Raw genomic sequence first — 19,472 nt, 5'->3', positions numbered from 1 at the left:
CGCAGAATAGACCAAAACGTTATTTAAGGCCGTGCAGGCCCCATGTTAGAGGATTTGCCCCAGCCGACGTTGTCGTGCTGGCCGGCGCTGTACAAACGACAACCTGCTACAGTAAACGCTCCTTCTTGTTGCTGTTTTCAAAACGGATTGCCTCCCTGTTTCGCCTTCGGGCTAAGGCTTCAGCGAAGTCCGCTCGACGGCTCGCCGCTCTTCGCCACCGCTACCATCGCGACACAGCAAATTCCTAACAATATATATATATATATATATATATATATATATATATATATATATATATATATATATATATATATATATATATATATATATATATATATATATATATATATATATATATATCTTCAATTTCTCCTCCAAGTGCGGCGTGCCGTTTGAATAGGGCAACTCGAGAGACGAAGTACGATGCAAAAGAAAAGGGTAGCCAAAGCGGACGAGGAGACCAGAGAGAGTGTATATAGATAGTGTAAGCTGGTCAACCTGTCGTCTTGTGCTCCCCAGTCTTCCGTTCTTGAATTTTACTCCATTTACGAAGTTGCGCTAAATGTTTATTCGTCATGCCATAGAAACTCGCCCGTACTTCTACTCCCGTGCTATGCAGCACGGCTACGCATATACGAATCGTGTCAACAGTTCATTCCAGCGGGACGAATGTAATCGCGTATGTGCGTTAAGCTCAACGCTAAGTAGATGTTAACTTGATGGGTTTTACAACGTAAAAGCAAGTGAGCTCCCTTTGGAGAGCCTTTTCTAATAATAATTAATAGTTTTTGTTTACACGTCCCAAAATCGCGGTACGAGGTACGCCACCATGAAGAATGGGTGGGGTGGTGCGAAATTGTGTTGAGGTCCTGCAAGGCGCGATTTAGCGCACAGCGGGCGACTCCCACGTCGGCATCATCAGGCCAAGCCGTATACAGCGGAGAGCTCCGGCAATTTCGACCACCTGGGGTTCTTCACCGTGCCCCTACGCCAATGTGTACAAACTAGACTTCTACGCGGGATGGGCTTTCACCTCCATCGAGATCCGGGCCTCCACGGCCGGCTTTCGATCCCGCGACCTTCGAATCAGCAGTCGAGAACCGCAATTAGTAACCCACCGTGGCGAGTTCCGGAGTCTTTCTCCTGTGCTTCAAAAATAATCACTTACCCATATAGCAGGCTTTCCTCTCTTTTTGCGCCGCGTGCACAGTCGACTAGGTACGCACAGCTACGGAGATACTCCGTGCTTCGGTGACGTGGCTCACAAATTCACTTGCCCGCCTTCATACGCGTCGTCTTTATTACTGATCGAGACAGGATATCTTAATTGCACAGCTGCGCACACAGCAAGAGAAGGCGTCCTGACTTCTGCAACGCGTTCCGTTATTTAAAACGGCCAATGCCACTCACGCACTCGCGAAATGCATCGCGGACGACACGAAGCCCTCACGGAGAAGTCACAACTACAGGAAAAAAGTTTTCCACCAAATTTGGCGGCAGCCTGGCAACACTAATCATCCAAGTCTGGCAACAGTCTATGCAACGCCAAACAGAACCTTGCTTATCTATCCCTCCCTGTTTACTTCTCAGAGTGTTCCTTCTTTCACTCGTTAGAGTTATTCCATCCCACGCTGGACAAATCGGCGCACCTGTGCTTGGAGCAACGCAGAAGATGAGGAAGAAAAGGACGAAGATATAGGTGCCGGTTCATAGCGGCGACGGCTTTCTGTTCGCGGATTATGACGGACGGCTGGCATTAACCGCTCCGCATTGAAAGAGACCGACAGCTGCCCATCAGAACACGAAATCACTGCACGATGCGACTCAAACCAACCCTGTTTTTTTCTCGCGAGAAGTGGGGTTGTATTTTTATTTCTTCATTGAAGACGGTAAAAAATGGTCTGTGGCATCACCTGGTGGCAGAAGCTTCAAATATTCGATATACCCTGTCGCGTGACCGTATACAGATTAGTGTACGCGGTCAGCAGTTTTGTTATTAGTGTTGAAACATCGTTTGCCTCTTTATAGTAAAAGGTATTACTCCTTAAAATGTAAATACAGGCCTGCGTTACTACTACGCATTGAAGTGGCGCTGCCTTCGCATGGCGTAATGATGCCATGCTCGTCAGCTTGTCTTGAACAACTTTTCTACGTGCTCATGAAACTGTGCACGGAGTTTCCAGGTCGCTAAGATTTTGGAGTAACATGAGTTTTCTACCAACATTCTGTCTCAGAAATGACGTGGACTGCTATACTCTGCACGGCCGCGCACATGCGCAGTGACGTTTTCGGTAACTAGGCTTGGCTGGTGCGTCAAAGAGAGTAACGACGACCGGACAATTAGGCCGTCCACGACACAGGCGCAACAACCCTGGGGGCAGGCGCACGCAACGAGGCACAAATACAGGGAAGCTATACGAAACCACCTCGTCTCATTGTAACGTCTCGTTATTTTCAACAATAGTTGTAAAGCTGAGAATAAACGTGGTTAAGTATATAGTTACAGGAACCCCTGCTAAAGCAGAACAACGACTGCACGCACAAGTCGCTAGAAGGGGCTACCGGCATCGCTATCGATTCTCAGCGTTGCTGGACAAAAAGGGGCATGCGTGTTCTGAACCTTCCAGATTGTAAAATACTGCTTTTAAGTAACTACGTGTTCTTTTTAAGTAACTACTGCAGCTATGAACATTGCGAAGGGTAAGCTTTCTGTCACACCGGAAAAAACTGGGTCGAACAAAAATCAGTTGTCGGCCCCTTTCAAAACCGTTAGCACGCTCCTAGGGGGAGTCACCTTTTATCTCACACCCATAGCCTTCCTTTTTTTATTTCATTATTCAGTCTTACAAGTGAAAAACCGCGCCGAAAGAACCAAGCTTGGGCAACTCGGTGTATTCTCCTTATCATTATATGCTGGCTGACGTGCCCTGCGCCGCAGCCGCCATTAAGGCTGGCGCCAAATATCGCTTCGTAATGCAATATTACGAAAGTATAGCACCATAAAACGACTCCGGTTAACTGATGAGTTTAAATTACTTCGAGGTGATTGTGCGCGCCGTCTGTGAAGCGGTTTTGAAAGAGCGCATCTTGTCTCTCACGACCCTGAATGAAGTTCCACCACCCATCACAGCGTAGTGCCACTGCAGCAACTATAGAACGTCGTCGCCGAAAGCCTCCTAAAAAGTTCATTACCGGATCGCAGCTGAAACGAGATCGGAGACGCACCGATTCCCCGAGGAGTACAAAGTCGCTGACTCTAATTCCGGCGCGAAGGCGGCCCAGTCACCGAGATCAACCGATAAGTCGAAAGGAGATAGTGAAGCCGAAGAAGCTTCCATGCAGCTGAATATGCCCCGTGAAATTTCGCGGAGCCGAGCGTTCTTTCAGGGGAAAAAAAAAGAAGAAAAAACGATCAAGGATTAGAAGTTCGTTTCTCCGATTAGGAGCACGCCCTTCGAGAAAGAGAGGAGGACGCGGGAAACTAGTTGACCTATAGACTCCTTGAGAACAGTCCCACACACCCCACAGCGATGCCTTCAGTTTGTTCCATTACCCCTCAGAAAAAGCACTGAGTCGAACCAATGACCTCAGCTTTGAAAAACGTAAGATACGAGAACCAATGACTGGCTTATTTTCATGATGTAAAAAAAAATCAGCGCAAAAGACGACACACAAAAGGAGGACACACGCTTGTCCTGTGTTCTTCTTTTGTGTGTCGTCTTTTGTGCACGGGTTTTAAGCTTAAGCTTAACCAACTCGCCCAGTTTTGTACTGGTTTATTGTTGCGAATGTTTCTCGAACGTCTTGAACACAGCGAGAACACGTGGCGTTCAACATTCGCACATTTCCTTTAGGTTATTTTAGTGTGACGTGTGTGTGTGTGTGTGTGTGTGTGTGTGTGTGTGTGTGTGTGTGTGTGTGTGTGTGTGTGTCTGTGTGTGTGTCCATTTCTTACTGTTTTATGCGTTTATTGCGTTTATTCGTTGTAGAAGTAGCCCGCGCCTTACTTGTGCGTCCGCATCTCCTTCGAATCATATCAATGTGAAAGTTTCCAAAGAAACATTCAGATGCTCAAGAACCAAAATGTTCCAGAAAGGGTGGATGGACAAAGTCTTTTGTCTGCAAGATCAGGTTAATGCGAATGCACCGACAAAGAGGTAGAGTAGTTAACATCTAGTAACACGTGTTAGTACATCTCCTGACATGAGCGGACGATACTATTATGATGATGATGATGATGATGACGACGACGAAATGGATATTGAGATCACTCACTGGAATCATAGAGAGCCTTCCTCGTGATGACCCTCCTGTTGACGCGCACACCTTTGGACTCGTCTTCCGAGCTGTCGCTCAGGTCCTTCTCATTCTGCGTCCCTGCATCGGAGAACGAATGACAAAATTCAATCACTCTGGAAACGTCCGCACAGGGGTATACGGTAAAACTCGCTCGATGAGGTGAGCGGCTATCGGCAGCCGCCGGTACTCGCGTCCCGCAGCTGCAGACCGTTTCACGCACGGACTATATGGCGCCAGCATTATCGGCTACGGCGCCTTGCCGTTTCGTATGTTCAAGAACAAAACGCTACGGTATATGCGTGAAAGTTTTTGGGTAGGTGCTTTCGATGTTTCGTGGCCGTATTAAAACGCGTCGCGCTATACGAAACAAATAAAACATTCGTTTAACATACAAAGGTGGCGAGACCATGCATGTTATACCGTCTAAATAACAGGCAGGCAAGGGAACCCGCTGTGGTTTAAGAAATTGGGACAGCTTCGCACTATTGGTGGCCGAGCCTGAAGGCACAGCGGTGCTGGACGGCTTTTCTTGTTTCTGCTTACTTTTCTTTTTTTATTATTTCTCTCCAGTTCATTCTCTGTTCTTTCTGCTTCCTATTTGATTATATATATATATATATATATATATATATATATATATATATATATATATTCATCATTTTTCTTTTAAGGGAAAACAAGGAATTCCTTCTCTATTTCTCGGTTCCTCTTTCTATGATATGCTTTAATCTCTCCACACTTTCTTTTCTTCGCCTTCACAAGTCATACGCACCCTCACCTTCCTTTTCCACCACCTCGCTATACTATGTACTATGCCAGGCTATGTTACACTCCGCTAGCATGCCTGGATAGCCGAGTGGTCGCGATGCTCACCTTCGGATTGTAGGTACGCAGGTTCGGATCCCGCCTCGTGTAGGAATTTCTTCGCCAATAATTTACTTATTTCTCCTTTTGTTGTTTCTACCTTGCTTTCTCTGTCTCTTTCTCTCCCTGTCTCTATCTCTCTCTATACTTGTTCCCTAACCCATCAGTGTTATGGAAATCATGCGCCGAACAAATCAGAGTACGTGCTCTTTGAGGGAAGCAGAAGATGAAGAAAAGGAAGAAGATGACCAACCCATAGAGTTTCCTAAAATAACTAGAGGGGACTCTGGCACTGCGATCGTTCAGCGACCATGGGAATGATGGGTAGTACACACATATGCCTTGTCTTTGTACTTGCGGGTGGCGAATCGTACTTGCCGCTTCGTTTATTGCTGTGTTTCGGTTTTGTTTTGAAAGAAAGATTCAACCCTTCTGAACTTCCTGACCCGATTTGGAAAGGTAAGTCTAAAAGAATAAGATGGTGAAGCGCAACCGCTGAACATTTGCTAATATTTGTTTCGTGAGAAAACAGCTCCAAGCCACACGAAGCCAAAAGCGGGCCAGGAGTACAAATATTAGACAAACGTGTGTACTACCCATCATTTCCATGCTCGCTGAAACGCCGTGCGTTGCAGCTCCCATAGACACTAGCGCCATAGTTCACTCTAGTGTATTTTAGGAAACTCTATGGACGAACCCAGCATAAGCTGGTTTATGATGGTGCTATATAGTTTTCTGTTGACGTACTGTAACCAACGACTGGCATAAATAGCTCGACCGGATTCGGCTGCGGCTCGTGCTCTCGTGTTGCGGTGCTGACGGCTCCGGTAACGTGCTGGTTTAATCTCTTCGTTGGTTTAGTTATCGCACTTTTATCTAAAGTAGCGTAAGCTTACTCAAAATAAAAAATGCAATAATATTTACTTGTGACCCTTATTACGTGCAGGAAACACGAAGCGTAACAATTCCGAGAGAGGGAATCTCGCAAGACTATTTTCAATTGCACGCTGGGTTCAGACTCGGGTATACGCACCCACATTAGTGAACCGTAAGCAGAGCGCCCTATGGTGTGCGAACGCTACACGGTCACGCGCGCACGAAACTCGGTAAACGATGCACGGAAACTTCGGAGAAACGCGTATCGCTTCCACAAGTGCACGTGCCGTCCTTCCGTAACTTTGTTGCGCCATTTCCTGCCTCACTGCAGGCGGTGGTCGGAGTGAGAGGGACGATAGAGTGAGGCTCACCCTTGTGCCATCCTCGACCGACGAGCGCCGCGGAGGTCGCCTCAGTGCCGTTGTGGTTGCTCCGCACGGGACCGTAGCGGCAGCTCGTCTCGCTCTTCTCCGGCACCACGTAGTTGGGCAGGCCGCGGTAGAACCAGGCACCGGACTTCTTCCACATCTGATCACGTGCAGAGAAGCGAGCAGCGATTTAGTAGTAGTAGTAGTAGTAGTAGTAGTAGTAGTAGTAGTAGTAGTAGTAGTAGTAGTAGTTGTTGTTGTTGTAGTAGTTGTAGTAGTAGTAGTAGTAGTAGTAGTAGTAGTTAGTGGTAGTAGTAGTAGTTAGTATTAGTAGTAGTAGTAGTTAGTAGTAGTAGTAGTAGTAGTAGTAGTAGTAGTAGTAGTTGTTGTTGTAGTAGTAGTTGTAGTAGTAGTAGTAGTAGTAGTAGTTAGTGGTAGTAGTAGTAGTTAATAGTAGTAGTAGTAGTAGTTAGTAGTAGTAGTAGTAGTAGTAGTAGTAGTAGTAGTAGTAGTAGTAGTAGTAGTAGTAGTAGAAAAGCAGACGTCTAAGGAAAAGGAGAAGGACATACGTTTAGTGAGATGCGCTTTGCGTATTGCGCGACAATTCAGCCGATAAATTAAAAGCCTCGAACAATCGTTTAAACCAACCACGTCTGCGACAAGCGAGCGTATGGCCCCATCTGTTGGAACTATCACTGGAAGCGTTCGCGGGACGCAGCTGACGTCACAGAGATGGCAAACGCAACGTGGTATATAGTGGTTTTTGGTGAGCATGTGCGTAAAAATAGAGCGGGAACCATCGACACTATACGGTCGTCGGCGAAAGTGAAGCTCTAAGACTCTACCTCTGAGTGCCATTATATTTGCAAAACTGGCGCGTTCTTACTCGTACATAAGCAAATTGTTGCAACGCGCTTCTATCTCCGCATTATAGCAACGCACCAAGTATACATGTTTGCCACCGCGCCGTTGTCGTGATGTTCCGTGTAAAGTCCACGCGCGACAACACACCGCGCAGGAGGGAAGCGAATTCGCCCTAGAGAAGGAGGGAGTAGATGAGCGAGTGCGAACGAGGATTGTGGGCGTGATAAGAGGCGCGCGAGGCGCAGAGGGGGGGGGGGGGGGGGGGATCGCCTCGTGTCGCGTTTAGCGTGATTTCTGTCGGTTAGATAACCACGAATACGCAGCAGGAGTGCAGCGTGCAGCGACCAAAGGAAGAGAAAATTGGAGGAGCGATGCACTCAATGCGAAGAATGAGGCCTCAGCGAAGCTGGTGACGTTGGCCTACTCGTTTTTCCCTCACTTCCTTTTCCCAGTCCCCGCTATATTATACTATGCAAAACTATGTTATGCTTCACCCTCTCACATCCTCCCTTCTCACCTCAGCACCTTCACTTCGCTTTCTCATCCATTGCTATGCTATACTAGATGGCAATGCTTCCTGTCTCTTTATCTGTCTTATGTGTCTGCGTCTGTATCTTTATTTTCTAGTTATATTTCTATCTACGTTTCCATCTCTTTGTTAATTTTTTTTTTCTTTCTACCTCTCTATCTGCCTACTTATGGCATCCCACGACGGACATTATTGTTATTGTTACGGGAGAGGCCTTTCCCCTGCAATGGGCGTAGTGATGATGATGGTGAGTATGATGATGATGATGATGATTTTTTTTTGCATCCCACGTCGGACTAATCATCGCACGTGTTGTGGTAGTGAAGCAGAAGATGAAGAAGAGAGCGCGTGTCAGTTTGTGATGATGATGATAGTTTTTCGGTGTCGCCACACGCCGTAAACGAAAATCTCAGCAGCTCCGCCGTAAAATGCAAGCCTTTTGCCACTCACCTCCCGAGTCTCTGAGCAAATTTTGCATAGCCATATTTGTTCTTTCTGGGCACCGTAGGTGTCCACGCTGCACTTGCTGCACACGGCCTGCGACAGTAGAAGAAGATGACGAGGATCGGGAAAAAAAAATCGCAGTGGGTACGAGCCACTGGTAAAGGGATAATCAAGCAAGCAGGCAAGCAAAATCATAGAAGACTACGCCTGTACGAACGTTTGAACACGCCGTTACACAGTCCAAGAAAAGCGCGGCAACAGAACTTGATACTGCTATCAAAGACGTAACAATGATCTTTATCTATTTTCAGAATGTGCGTTTGTGTGCATTTGTGTGTTTTCCAGAGTATCTCCAGGCATACAGAATATCCGAGTTTGGGCGCGTACGTGGGAACATATTTCACTGACATGAAGTCGTTCTCGACTCCTTCTGACTCATGTGCTGTTTGGTTGTACTGAATTTGCACACCTTGTGTTCTACTGTCATTCTGTAGCCCTATTGCTATCATCTTGTGCTGAATGTTTCGTATGATAATGAAGAAGGAGCAGCCGGTGCCGCCATAACGGCATCAACCATTCCTTCTCACCGTTTCAGTAAACAAAACATCAACAACACGTAAGCACTAACATAAGCTTGCTGATACGTATACACTCGAAGACCAACCCACCGCTCATCTAAAACAGTAAAAAACAGCGCGTGTCGTTCTGCGCATATGTGAACATATATCGTATCGTTGTAGTTGTCACTCTTTTTTTTCTGTTTTCGCGGAGCTCCTGTCTTACGCTCGCAGACAGGCGGATAACGAAGTGCTCTAGGTTCCACGTGGGACGTGTGGACTCGGATGAGGCTCGCCCTTCAAGCCGAGAACTTGCGCAGAGAACGAAAAAATATCAGCCACGCAATCCTTAGTGTACTACTGCCCGCTCGTCCATCTCGGAGGTCTGTTCTCACTTATTAAAGCGAAGACCCCTTTGTCCACGCGTCTTGTGAGACTGGCTGACCGAGAGAAATAGAGAGAGAGGAGAGAGAGAAAAAGAGTGTGTGTGTGTGTGTGTGTGTGCGTGTGTGTGTGTGTGTGTGTGTGTGTGTGTGTGTGTGTGTGTGTGTGTGTGTGTGTGTGTGTGTGTGTGTGTGTGTGTGTGTGTGTGTGTGTGTGTGTGTGTTAGGAGGAGGGGGGAAAGCATGCGGTCGTGATCGAAGCAAGAGAAACCCTTCTTCTACACCTCGCCCACATGATGTGCACCTGTGGACTTCCCTTCCCCGCCTGTTGCGCCTCGATGAATTGCACGCAGCAAACGCGCGTTGCTGCCTCGCAGGAGGGCCACTTCGTGCGAAAACGCGCAGCTGCTTCCTTCGCTCGACGGGAACGTGCCTCGTGCGTGGAGTATCTCACTCGTCGAAAAACCGGACAGCTATCTTCACAAGTTCTTTTTTTTTTCTTCGCGTAACTTCCATATTCGTGATATGCTCGTCACCCCCTTTCTCGCTGTTGGAACTCCCAAAGTCTACCTTGAAAAACGAGCGAAATTGCGGGTAGCTCGACCGTTTCGTGCCACACGCGTGTGTTTCTCCGGTGGACGAGCAACGAAATTCAGCACGTACCCGTTGCGGCCGAGGGCGGTCAACAATATGCGCATCTGGAACGCCCACGTGATATCCACGTTCGAGATTGGATTGGCCGTATACCGAAGTAGCTCCTGTCTGCCTTTCAAGACGCAGTGCATCGTGCGCAGGACAGGTTCAGCAAAATAACCGTAGAGCAGAGATCGCAGCCAGAGACCGTTCTCTTTTGTTATTTAGGGGCGAAGCTCCATAAGGCGTGGGCTGTGCGACCCCTGTATGTAGCCACCTCTCGTTTAGTTCTTGAAGTGTTCGCTAGATGGCGCTACTTGTTGCTGATGATGAAAGATGTGAGTTGTTATAAAATGGGAATGGTGTCACATATGGTGCATGTCATTGGTGGAAGGCAATCGTTCGATTTAGTGCGGCGACGTACGCTAGGGGGAGCGTTGTCATAAATATAAGTGGGCAAAATGTACGGAGGATTCATGGTTTACCAAGTTTACCTCCGGAGCTTCACCCACTCATCATCATTCACTTCGTGCATATGATGGCACTATTTGTCAATTAATCTTTATGCGTGTTTCTGGGTGGGGTTTTGTGTGTGTGTACATATACAAATTCAAAATTGAAAATTCGAAGAGGGGGCATGAGAACATCTCCACCTCCGATATCGCCGGGCGGCGAAAACACCTCCCCTGGCTACAACAATGCTGCCAAGAACTGCGCCTGTGTAGGAGCGCGAACATCAACCAATCATTGACTCTCAACCGATCAATCAATCAACTGATGGCCGGACTGATGGATGAACCAGTATCCTGATTATTATAATTCGTTGGGAGAGCTGCAGAGCTGCTTTATCAAGCAAACAGCTCTGCTCAGTTTTGCTCAGTTTAATACAGCACCCCAACCCACGTTTAACATGACGCGATTGCTTCCAACAGAGACGTACCTTCCTGCAGTCGTAGCACGTGAGCGGAGAACCGCTGAGCAGCCCAAACTCGTTGGCGCACAGGACGCACTGGCTCGTTCCATTGCCGAGCGCGTTCCGCTTCATGTTCTCCAGTCGGTCGACGAGGCGCCTGCGAGACGAGAGTGGGATAAGAAGTGAATGTTACGTATGAACTCATGACCATAGCCTCCGAGATCTGGTGGCTCGAAACACTTAGTTTTATAATATTACACTGTATAGGGAAAATCGGGCAATGATCTTTGTGTAAACTGCAACGCAATTCGCTTTAGCCAGCATTCGAAAGATGGGTAGTGCATGCATTTGCATAAACTTGCTTCTTTCGGCTCGACCATGGGTCTGTGTGACCTGCAGCCACTTAGTCGCAATTCACCAGGCGAAGTTCACTAAAGGTTCAGTAGTCCCGCTTCACCACCTTAACCCTTTAGAGGCGCACTATTTCAAGTCAGCACAGAACGAGTCATTTTATATATATATATATATATATATATATATATATATATATATATATATATATATATATATATATATATATATATATATATATATATATATATATATATATATATATATATATATATAGGCGAAAGCCTTGGCTAACTCGTCAAACGCGAATCCGGCCGGCGTTGTCTCGCGTCCCGTGAAGCGTCAGGGACGAGTGAGGCAGTCAAATCGTCATCACGTGGTGATGTAACCATATGACGTCACGGATCACTAAATTGTGTGGCGCCATCATGATGTCAAAGAGACTTCACGAAACGTAGCGTCAAATCACATCATAGCTTGGTGAGAGATGGTCCGATCACGGAGTCGATGCAAAACGTGGTGAGGTGTCTCCGATCTTGGAGGTCACGAGAACCTCGTTATGTGCAGAAAGTTTTCGAAGGGTGGCGGGGCAGAAAGAAAAAAGAATGCGGCCATTGTGAATGAACGAGCGCAGGAGCTGCGCTCGCATTTCTAAAATTGAAATCGCATTTCTAAGCGCATTTCTAAAATTACATATTATATGAACTATAGAAATATTTCAATGGCTCCAAAAAGAGCAGAGGGAACCTGCCATCTAGACCCCACGACGCGATAAGCGCGCATCGCAAACTAGTTTTACGTCTTGAGCGAACATCACGCAACACCACGTGGCTTAAAATGGAGCGGAAGGTGCAGATTCAGCACCAGTTAATCAAGAGCGCGAGGTTTCGAATCCAGTTTTACATTAAAACAGTGATTGGACGAATCGGGATGTACTCATGACGGCCAGCGCAAACAGGACTAGACGAATTCACACATGTGAGCGTGAGCCAGCCATCGACTGCTCTCACTGGTTCTGGAGAGTTGTTCTTACAACATGTGTCGTGGTAAGCCTCCATGACAGGAACTTTGATTTGGTTCTCTGAATTTCTCAGTTTTTCTTTTTGTTGGTGCACATTCTTCTAGGCCTGAGTCTCGATTGCACAGGCCACCACTCTGCGAGCTCGTCCCTCCTCTCCTATTCTTCCACCCGCCCCCCCCCAAAATTAAAATAAAAAGTCAAAGCATTCCTTTTATGCTCGTTATTGTAACTAGGGCGGCAAAGCCTTAGTTACAATAATTTCTTGACATGAACGAATCGGTGCTTACCCAGACAACTGAAACATGACTCGGGTGAAGACAGGAGACACAAACACAAAGATAGTCATAGAATTGTAGTTCGACGCTTGCCTGTGTCTGTTTGTGTTTCCTGTGTTCGCCTAACTCGTGCTGCAGTTTGTGAGTAGCTATAGGTTTGATGAGAAAGGAAAAAAAAATAAACCGAGGGGGAATGAAAGAAAGAAAGGACGGAAGAAAGGGATAAACACGGAAGGGAGGTGAGAAAGAAAAGCAGACAAAGAAATAAAGTAGCAAAGATAGATAGATAGATAGATAGATAGATAGATAGATAGATAGATAGATAGATAGATAGATAGATAGATAGATAGATAGATAGATAGATAGATAGATAGATAGATAGATAGATAGATAGATAGATAGATAGATAGATAGATAGATAGATAGATAGATAGATAGACAGACAGACAGACAGACAGACAGACAGACAGACAGACAGACAGACAGACAGACAGACAGACAGACAGACAGATAGATAGATAGATAGATAGATAGATAGATAGATAGATAGATAGATAGATAGATAGATAGATAGATAGATAGATAGATAGATAGATAGATAGATAGATAGATAGATAGATAGATAGATAGATAGATAGATAGATAGATAGATAGCATAATTTCTCACCCTACTCGTCGCTGTTCGAGCTGTTCGAGCATGTCGGCCCTCTTGATGACGCCCACGATGAGCTCCTGTTCGTTGTCGTTAAGCTGCTCGTGGCGAGAGAAGCTGCTCAGGGCTCCCGTCTTCACCGACCAGCCCGTTTGCAGCCTGCAAACGAGAATCAGACGCAAGTTGTCGAAATTCGACTTCGCTGCTCTCCAGTTCGTATTTGCAGCTGTGGAATAACCGAAAATATAGGTAAAGATTGGAGTGCACAGACAAGTCTAATTTCGACACTGGGCATTGCCCGTAACGCATCTAGTATTTGTTGCAGCGTTGTGCTTCAGTGTTTTTCTTTGAAGCACGCCGTAACCACTTCAAGTTCAAAGACGAGATAGTGTTTTTCTTTTTGTTTTTTTTTCTCCCGCTCTCTACCTTTCCAACATGCTCTATCTTCTCCTCGCAACCTATTAACAGCGAAGCTGTTCAAGGCAGTCATAAAAAGTCACAGTTTCGCCAAAGAGGCGACGTATTGAATGTGACGCAACATATTCGAATGCTTCACGAATCAAGACTAGCATATTTAGCAGCAATATAAATTGTAGTAAACATGCGCTTGCTAAGTAACCAAGTTTCCTATGGCGCAGCCACAGTAGATGACCACAACAAGGCTTGTGCGTAGTGACGGCGTTGATGTACGAAGTGAGACTGGCAGTCAACTCATTTAGATCCGATCTCATGTAATTCTACAAAACGCGGGTATAAGAGAACACGGCCGCTCCAGGTACACTTTTGGCACCGTCTGTTCGTGTTGAGAGCGCAGCCCATAGAAGATCCCGCCTGTTGTGGGGGCACAAGCCACGCGCTGATCATTGCCGCGATAGCGTGGCAATTGTAAGCGCCTCTACCTCCCCTCCACCCTTGTTCGCTTACGAGATAAGCACACGCGCAGACAATCCCGCCCGGAAAGGCGAGGTGTACTCCACTGAAAGAGGAGGCTAGCGCGTATATATATATATATATATATATATATATATATATATATATATATATATATATATATATATATATATATATATATATATATATATATATATATATATATATATATATATATATATATAAAGTAAGGGAAAGAAGTGTATACCTAAGGGCTCGTTTTTCCGTGTTTTAACACAATAATAATGATATATAATAGACAGTAATGCCAAGGAATGTACAGGGGAAGTTATTAGAACCAATGGAATGTAAATAAGAAGAAAGAAAAGTGGATGAAAAAATAACCAGCCGTTTTTTTTCATCCACTTTTCTTGCTTCCTATTTACATTCCATTGGTTCTAATAACTTCCCCTGTACATTCCTTGGCATTACTGTCTGTTATATCTCATATATATATATATATATATATATATATATATATATATATATATATATATATATATATATATATATATATATATATATATATATATATATGCACGTGAATGACGGTGATGGTGATGACGATGTCAAAAACCAGCCGGGACTGTCCATATAAGTGCTATCGCAATAAAAAAATTGGCAGATCCCACGTACAGTGGGAATCGATGATACGCGAAGCACGAATCAGGAAGGTTGATATGTCACTTTAAGATCAGCACAACGTTACGAGACGAGGGTAAATTATGCCGTACATGACTTCCATGTTATGATTATGATGTTTGGACGTGTCATTTACCTTCGTAATCTATTCACGTCACCTGATGCCAAATTTGGTATATGTGAAGCTAGCGAAACAACCGCGAGCGCAGTATGAGCGTAGCATGTAGTTATGTTACATGACACGCATGCCATGATTATGTTCTTTGGACGTGTCATTTACCTTCGTCGTCCGTTCGCGTCATGCAATACCAAACTTGGTACATGTGAAGCTAGCGAAACAACCGCGTGCGTATCATGAGTGTGGCATGTAGTCATGTTGTTGCATGACACGCATGTCATTATTTTTATGTCAGGGCCTGTCGCTTGTGTTCGCCATGCAGTCATGTCATACTATACCAGTTTTGCAACATGTCATGTGAACGAAACCACTGCTAGAGCAGCAAGACCACGAAATGTAAACATGACATTCATGACATACATGTCGTGATTTTCATGTTATGAAAATCACTTATCCTAGTCACTTATGCTCGTCGTACAGTCATGTTATGTCATACCGATTTTGGTATCGATACCATTATCAAAATGGTCAAGAGAGCTAAAAGTCGTAGGCCACTAGATAGATAGATAGATAGATAGATAGATAGATAGATAGATAGATAGATAGATAGATAGATAGATAGATAGATAGATAGATAGATAGATAGATAGATAGATAGATAGATAGATACGTTCAAAGTCGCCGAAGTTTGCTAAGAAATGTGTCGCATTTAAAAGTGCGCCTTTCACGGAAAGCCAGCCCCATTCGGTATCCATAGCGACGAGCGACCCCGCAACTGCTAGAGCGCATGACATAACCTCGTGACGTCATGCCAAGCCACCCGTGCGCAGTAGCGACAACCATGAGTCTGCTATCGCTGAGCCACGCCCAGTGACGAGGATACTTCGTGCAGCCGAGTTCCGTCGCGCTTCTGCCGCTACATCAAATGCAACCAAGGAACGTGCAAAAAAACAAAAACAAAAACGTATGTACTCCCGAGGTATAGGAGCAGTGCGTCAGAAGCGTAAAATTTCTTTCAAGAAAAATTTTCAAATCCTCATTGTCTTCGTCTCACTCCCTAATAAAGGATGCAAATTAGAGGCGATTTTTGGAACGCCGAGTGGTCCATTGTTCTAGAGTGGGCAGCGCGGTGTTGACGAGCATAAATTTCGGTGAATTTCGACCCGATACTGCTAGAAGAGCCTTCGAAGAAAGAAATGTTTTCGCTTGGAATTCGAAAGAGGGCAGAAACAGATCACCTCTCTGACCCTCCCTTTGTTTCGACCGACATACTCGCAGATGCGTTTCGCTTGTTAGTTTTTCGTATTTGTAGACCATCGGAACTCATTGCCCTTTGCTCAGTTTCGTAGCTCGCGCGGTCAGGAATCGGGCGCCAGTGCGATCGAAATCAAAACGTACGTTAGTATGGCAGAAGAACAAAGAACTGTCCTTACTATAAATCTTCAGTGCTATATACGCTGGAGCTGCATGAGGGCCATTCAACAATTTGCCGCTTTTCAATCAGCGTTTCAATTGCCGTCTTTGTTCTCAGACACCACCGATGCGTAATATATGCAGAACTAGATTGGAAAGAGTTTCTCGTGTCTTTACTTGTTTCCGAAAAAGCATTTGTTGAGAATTTCTTGCTCGGGGCCTGCCTGTAAAGCTCTTGTCGTCGTCGTCGTCATCGTCGTTGTTGTCACCGCCTTAATTAACTCATACCCTCAAAAGTCACGCTTTTAGTGAAGAATGTTCAAGGGATAAAGGGAACGAAACAAGGCACCAGCAAAGTAAGATCATCCAAAATAATCATAACAATTTTTCATGCTCTTATTAAAAAACATAATTTCTTTAAGTAGTATCCTTCACTCGGTTTCGCAGTAATTTCTTTTTCCTTCAGAGTTATGGCACGTATCCACTGTGGGGGACGGGCCAAGAATGCGTATAGTTGAATTTTCGAAAGGTTATTCGAAGGATGTTAGATGCCTTTAAAAAATGAAGAAACAAAATGAAAACACTGCGTAAAACAATAAATTAAGGCTACGAATAATATGCTGTTGAGCTCGACGGTTGAGTTCGTATTCCAGACTGCCATATTAACCTGGTCGGAAAAATTTTGAGGAGATTAGTTAGATTATACAGCATTTTGATAACGAACATTTTTGGAGAGAAGATTAACATGTAACTCGTTTAGCCTGAACTATTGGGTAGTCTAGCGATGTGCGCGCTAAAGCATCCGCCATTTCGCTTAATATATGAACTCACAGTGCCTGGGACCTAGACTAAATTTGGGTACTTCAGCTGGAACGTAACTAAATATCGTAACGTCTTGAGAGAACGAGAGTAGCGTGAAACCCTGAGAGCAGTGCATACCGAAAGCGAAATCAGTTATTGTTTATTATCACCATGTTCTCGTTTGTCGGAAGTTTTCGCTGTGCCATGATGGCAGACACGAGCTCAGCTTCCAAAACCTAAGTGAAATCGGGTATAGCCTCAAGGCGAATGACCAACCAAGCGATTGGGACACCATTTTTATGTATACGCCTGCCCTTTCTTCATTCACGGAAGCATATGTAGCTGTTACGCTATGTGTTTGTGCATGTACCAGAAAATCTCCTAACCTGCATGCTCTCTAGGAATTTGTGGGATTGAAATATAGAACTTCGGAGGAAAAAAATCTCATCCTGATCTATTTTGAAAAACCGATTTGATTTAATAGTTATACAATTACCTCTCAGGTGTTGACATTTATATTTCGCAGTTTCTTTCGTACAGATTATTTGTCGTGTTTGAAAACGTGGCCAGTGAGCGAGAAAGAATGAGTCTGGGTCACTGCATGATACAAACGTATTCAGCTCTTCTTGCTGGCAATCTAGAATTTGTAGAAATGATTGCTTCATTGGTAGGCTAAATCGACGGGGCAGTAAAGGAAGACACGTAACGTTGATTGCTGCAAACCTATAGGGAGCCCCAGACACAAGCGCACAGCCTCCCTCTCTATGATAATTAACAACTCGGTTTTAAAAGGAGAACCGCCTGAGGACAACACACATGCCGATTCTAAAATCGGGCGGATATACATCTTGTACAACATCAACACGGTGTCCCTATACGTACACCGAATTTATGAGTGCTCATTCTGCGCAATAAGCATAAAACTCTTTGTATCTTAGCTGCTGTGTATTCTGACTCCAGTTAGGTTTATCTGAGAGAATCTACTTGCGGATGGGTTCTTGTTGTGTGCAATAGAGAGGAAAATTGAGTTTGCTATAAAAAACGCCAGGAAAGCTCATCGAACAAGGAAACAAAAGCAAGGAAAAGAAAACAAAAATATTCATATCACCTTCTTTTCAATATTTCAAATAGTTTACCTTCACTACCGGATTCTTGGCCAATCATCCAGATTCATTGATTGTGAGCTAAGAATTTGGGGATCCACATCTGACTCGACTTCACAAACACATGAATTCAAGCGTGCATAAAATGCCTACATATACTGTTACTCGCAGTGAACAAGCAGACCAGAACGTAACGAGATAGTCAACCATATATGACACAGCACTCGTAGTCCCCAACAGTATTGGCTGACGCACTTACACAAACACCGAACAACCATCAAAGCAACGAGTTTCTCTCTTTTTTTTTTCCTTTTGTTATTTGTTTGATCAGCGTCCGATTTAAAATTATAATCTTAAAATTTTGACCGTATTTTAGTGTTAAGCCTGGCATGCGCCATTTTTAGCAAAAAAAAACTCCTTTTTTTTAAATCAAGCATCATATTGACTCACTGGACCCCAGTTTCACAAAAGACATCGGATGACCGTGTAGGTTTTTAGAATCTATTGTCTACTGATCACACATGAAGTCAGTCATGAGAAAAAAGAAAGAAAGAAAGAGAGAAAGAAAGAAAGAAAACTGCAAGATGATTACACAACGATGTCACTTAGAAATGACGTCACAAATATCGGCAGCGCCTTTGGGAGGGTGTAGCTAAAAGTTCGTCGAAATCGCAGTATGGTATTGCAAAAGAACTGAGGGTTTTGACCTCATATAGTACATGTATTGCGATGTGTCGCACTATTTGAATCCGCTTTCTATCTTTAATATGTCGCATTATTTGAATACATTATAGGATTATAATGCTCAGTTATTCCAAAATTACCACATGATTATAGACACGCCGGCTAATTCGCACCGTATACAAGCACACCAAAATAATGCTCAACATCCGAGTTTATTCATAACGCGCACCTAACCCTAAGTTCGCGGGTATTTTTTTTCGAAACACTGCCTCAGCGGCAGGGAATAGAATCTGCATCTTCGATTCTAAAAGTGAGACATCTTAGATGGTATACTACCAAACCGCACACTCTCGGAAAAACAAAAAAAAATTCTTTGACTCACTTTTTATTGTGCTGATTTGCCACGCTTGTGACTCTATTTCAAAGGGCATGGTAACTCCTTGCAGATATTAATCATTATACTCTCGCCAAAGAGTCGTGGCGCTCAAACCAGAGTTGACGTCTTTCATTAAAAAAAAAGTCATAATACGGGGCCAGTATAAGGTCTCTCCAAAACTGGTAACGCGCGTTTTTTTTGTTTCGTTCTTTTTGTTTTTGTTTTTCTCGTTCTTAGAGTGATATTACGCGAACCTTTAACAGCCGTCGTGGCGGTCATCTTACATTTATCACCCTCAACTGACCACTCATACAAACTGGAGCGCATGTTTACAGCCGCGAGACCATCTTACAGCAAGTACGTATACGCAGACAGT

At 44.6% G+C, this 19,472-nt stretch overlaps 1 protein-coding gene across 1 annotated transcript in view; it reads right to left on the bottom strand.

Annotated features, from left to right (window-relative positions):
- Positions 1-19,472, bottom strand: part of Rph (Rabphilin) — a 219,934-nt gene that overhangs the window by 143,547 nt on the left and 56,915 nt on the right. Inside the window, exons 3-7 of the mRNA XM_075889095.1 lie at positions 13,045-13,188; positions 10,758-10,887; positions 8,251-8,337; positions 6,411-6,567; positions 4,276-4,377 (exon numbers count right to left, since the gene is read on the bottom strand). Of these exons, the coding sequence (XP_075745210.1) occupies positions 4,276-4,377; positions 6,411-6,567; positions 8,251-8,337; positions 10,758-10,887; positions 13,045-13,188 (620 nt within the window). The remainder of the gene's footprint in view (positions 1-4,275; positions 4,378-6,410; positions 6,568-8,250; positions 8,338-10,757; positions 10,888-13,044; positions 13,189-19,472) is intronic.

Source organism: Rhipicephalus microplus, chromosome 3 (assembly GCF_043290135.1).
Source record: "Rhipicephalus microplus isolate Deutch F79 chromosome 3, USDA_Rmic, whole genome shotgun sequence".
NCBI lineage: Eukaryota > Metazoa > Arthropoda > Arachnida > Ixodida > Ixodidae > Rhipicephalus > Rhipicephalus microplus.
The sequence above is the reverse complement of the archived record's forward strand: the minus strand, read 5'-3'. Positions and strand labels throughout refer to the sequence as shown.